The sequence below is a fragment of the Frankliniella occidentalis genome, unplaced genomic scaffold (genome assembly GCF_000697945.3).
Source record: "Frankliniella occidentalis isolate FOCC.00 unplaced genomic scaffold, Focc_3.1 Scaffold330, whole genome shotgun sequence".
In the NCBI taxonomy this organism is placed as follows: domain Eukaryota; kingdom Metazoa; phylum Arthropoda; class Insecta; order Thysanoptera; family Thripidae; genus Frankliniella; species Frankliniella occidentalis.
Genome location: NW_026267453.1, coordinates 104449 through 106205, shown reverse-complemented (window position 1 = coordinate 106205; position 1757 = coordinate 104449). Strand labels below are relative to the sequence as shown.

The 1757-nt window shown below is 47.9% G+C and overlaps 1 protein-coding gene across 1 annotated transcript in view; it reads right to left on the bottom strand.

Annotated features, from left to right (window-relative positions):
- The window catches only part of LOC127751070 (apolipoprotein D-like), a gene marked incomplete at its 3' end in the record, with an annotated part of 28844 nt that overhangs the window by 18359 nt on the left and 8728 nt on the right, over nt 1-1757 (bottom strand). Inside the window, 1 exon segment of the mRNA XM_052274047.1 lies at nt 1486-1616. Within this exon segment, the coding sequence (XP_052130007.1) occupies nt 1486-1616 (131 nt within the window).

Genomic DNA, 1757 nt, shown 5'->3' with positions numbered 1-1757 from the left:
AGCTAAACATTTTCTGTAAAATTACAGTGTTTTTTACAGTGCACTTCTTGCCAACTCCGTTTATAGACATATTACTGATACAGACTGCTAAATGAAGCCCAATCTATTGTCCTTCTTGCTATTTACAATTTGCGGCAATTGTAACTTAACTGGTTTAATCTTCAAAGTAAACAAGGTAGATGTACGCCAGACCACGTTTTGCGCAACAGGCTTCACGATATTAAGCGAAACACTGTTACGCTGCGCCGCGCCTGGCTTACATCTACTTTGGCCTGCGACGCTGAGACCCGAGTCGAGGAGTGGAAATAAGTACACAAAGATAAGGGCCAGCATGCATGGTTCTCACTATTTTCGTTTAATGTCGCAAAAAATAACCTCTAGAGTGCCCCCACGGTATGTACAAGAGCAGCCCGGACAACATTGTAGCGAAAAGGGCTCTTCTTTGATTTGTAACTCCTCAGGACACCATTTTTTTGTTGTTCGAAAAACGCCTTTTTGGGGGCCTGCTGTATTTTAATTTTATTTAAATCCAATTTTTGAGGTAGAATGCTCATCTACGAACTCAATGTGTCTTTGAGTAGTACAAAAAGACCCTGAAAATCTCAAGTCGCTAGCTTAATGAGGATGGCGACTGCCCCTTTTGGCCGCCAGGATCGCTAGAAGCACTGGTCCCATAGCGCACCGCCGGCCGGGCGGAGCGTGTGTCAGCATAAACTAAAATTGCATTCTTGGGTACTTAACTAAAACAAAGTTCATCGACCTTTACATCAAAATAAAGGTGAAAGTGTGAGGATTACAATGGTATAGTTCCTTTTGTGATTGAAGGCCTCGTACTCGATCAGGGCCGTTTGGAAAAATGGGCTGTTATCCGAGCACACAAGAGCTTTTTCGACCCGTATTTTCTCATGCTACGAGACGAGCTATCAATCTACATAAAGAAGGCCGATTTTCCGCCTGACTTTAAACTTTACATTCCTTTTTGCCGCACTTTGATACGACTTCTGGTTTTCGAGAACGAAGCTCATATCGACGCGCATGTCGGGCCGGGGCCGCAGCCGTCTGCGGCTGGACGCTGTGGCCCGCTATGGGTCGCGCCCGCCCGGGCCGCGCGGCCGGCCGGTTTTAAAAACTACTTTAGCGTCAGTAGGGTATTTTGGGTAAGTGGAGCGGCGGAAACGGAACTGCCCAGTCCACCGCTGGTTGCATATTACGTGTCGTTGATCCGCGGGGGAGGGGGGGAGGGCTGCGGGGCGGCGTAGAGTCTACTGCGCATGCGCAGTTTGCAGGCTGAGACGGATCCAGCGGCCGCTCGGCGCTCGGCCGTTCCGATTCCGATGCTTCGCTTACCCGAAATACCCTATTCGTATGACACACTAGCGGGCCTGCATCATTCTCTCTTACCTCGATTCGACTTGGATGCCCGCACCACAGTCCTTCGTGGGTCTGGCAAAGCCTTTTACGTACATCTACCTTCGCACTACAAACCTTGAGTTCACAGTGCTTGATCTTATATTGGTGTTCCCGCCAACACTTTGAAGAGACACTTTCCCGCATTTGTAGTCAAAGAAATCCAAGGCGTCGATATTGTGTGCGACATCGTACCACTGACCCAGGAACTAGAACGTGAGAGAGCTGCAATGTATATAAAAGTATATTTCGCTGCAAGACGATCTCTTTTTCTTCATAGCTGACCGAGTTCTATAAAAGTGCCAAGCTGACAAATTTTTAATACGCCAGGACGCCTAAGCTAAGCATGT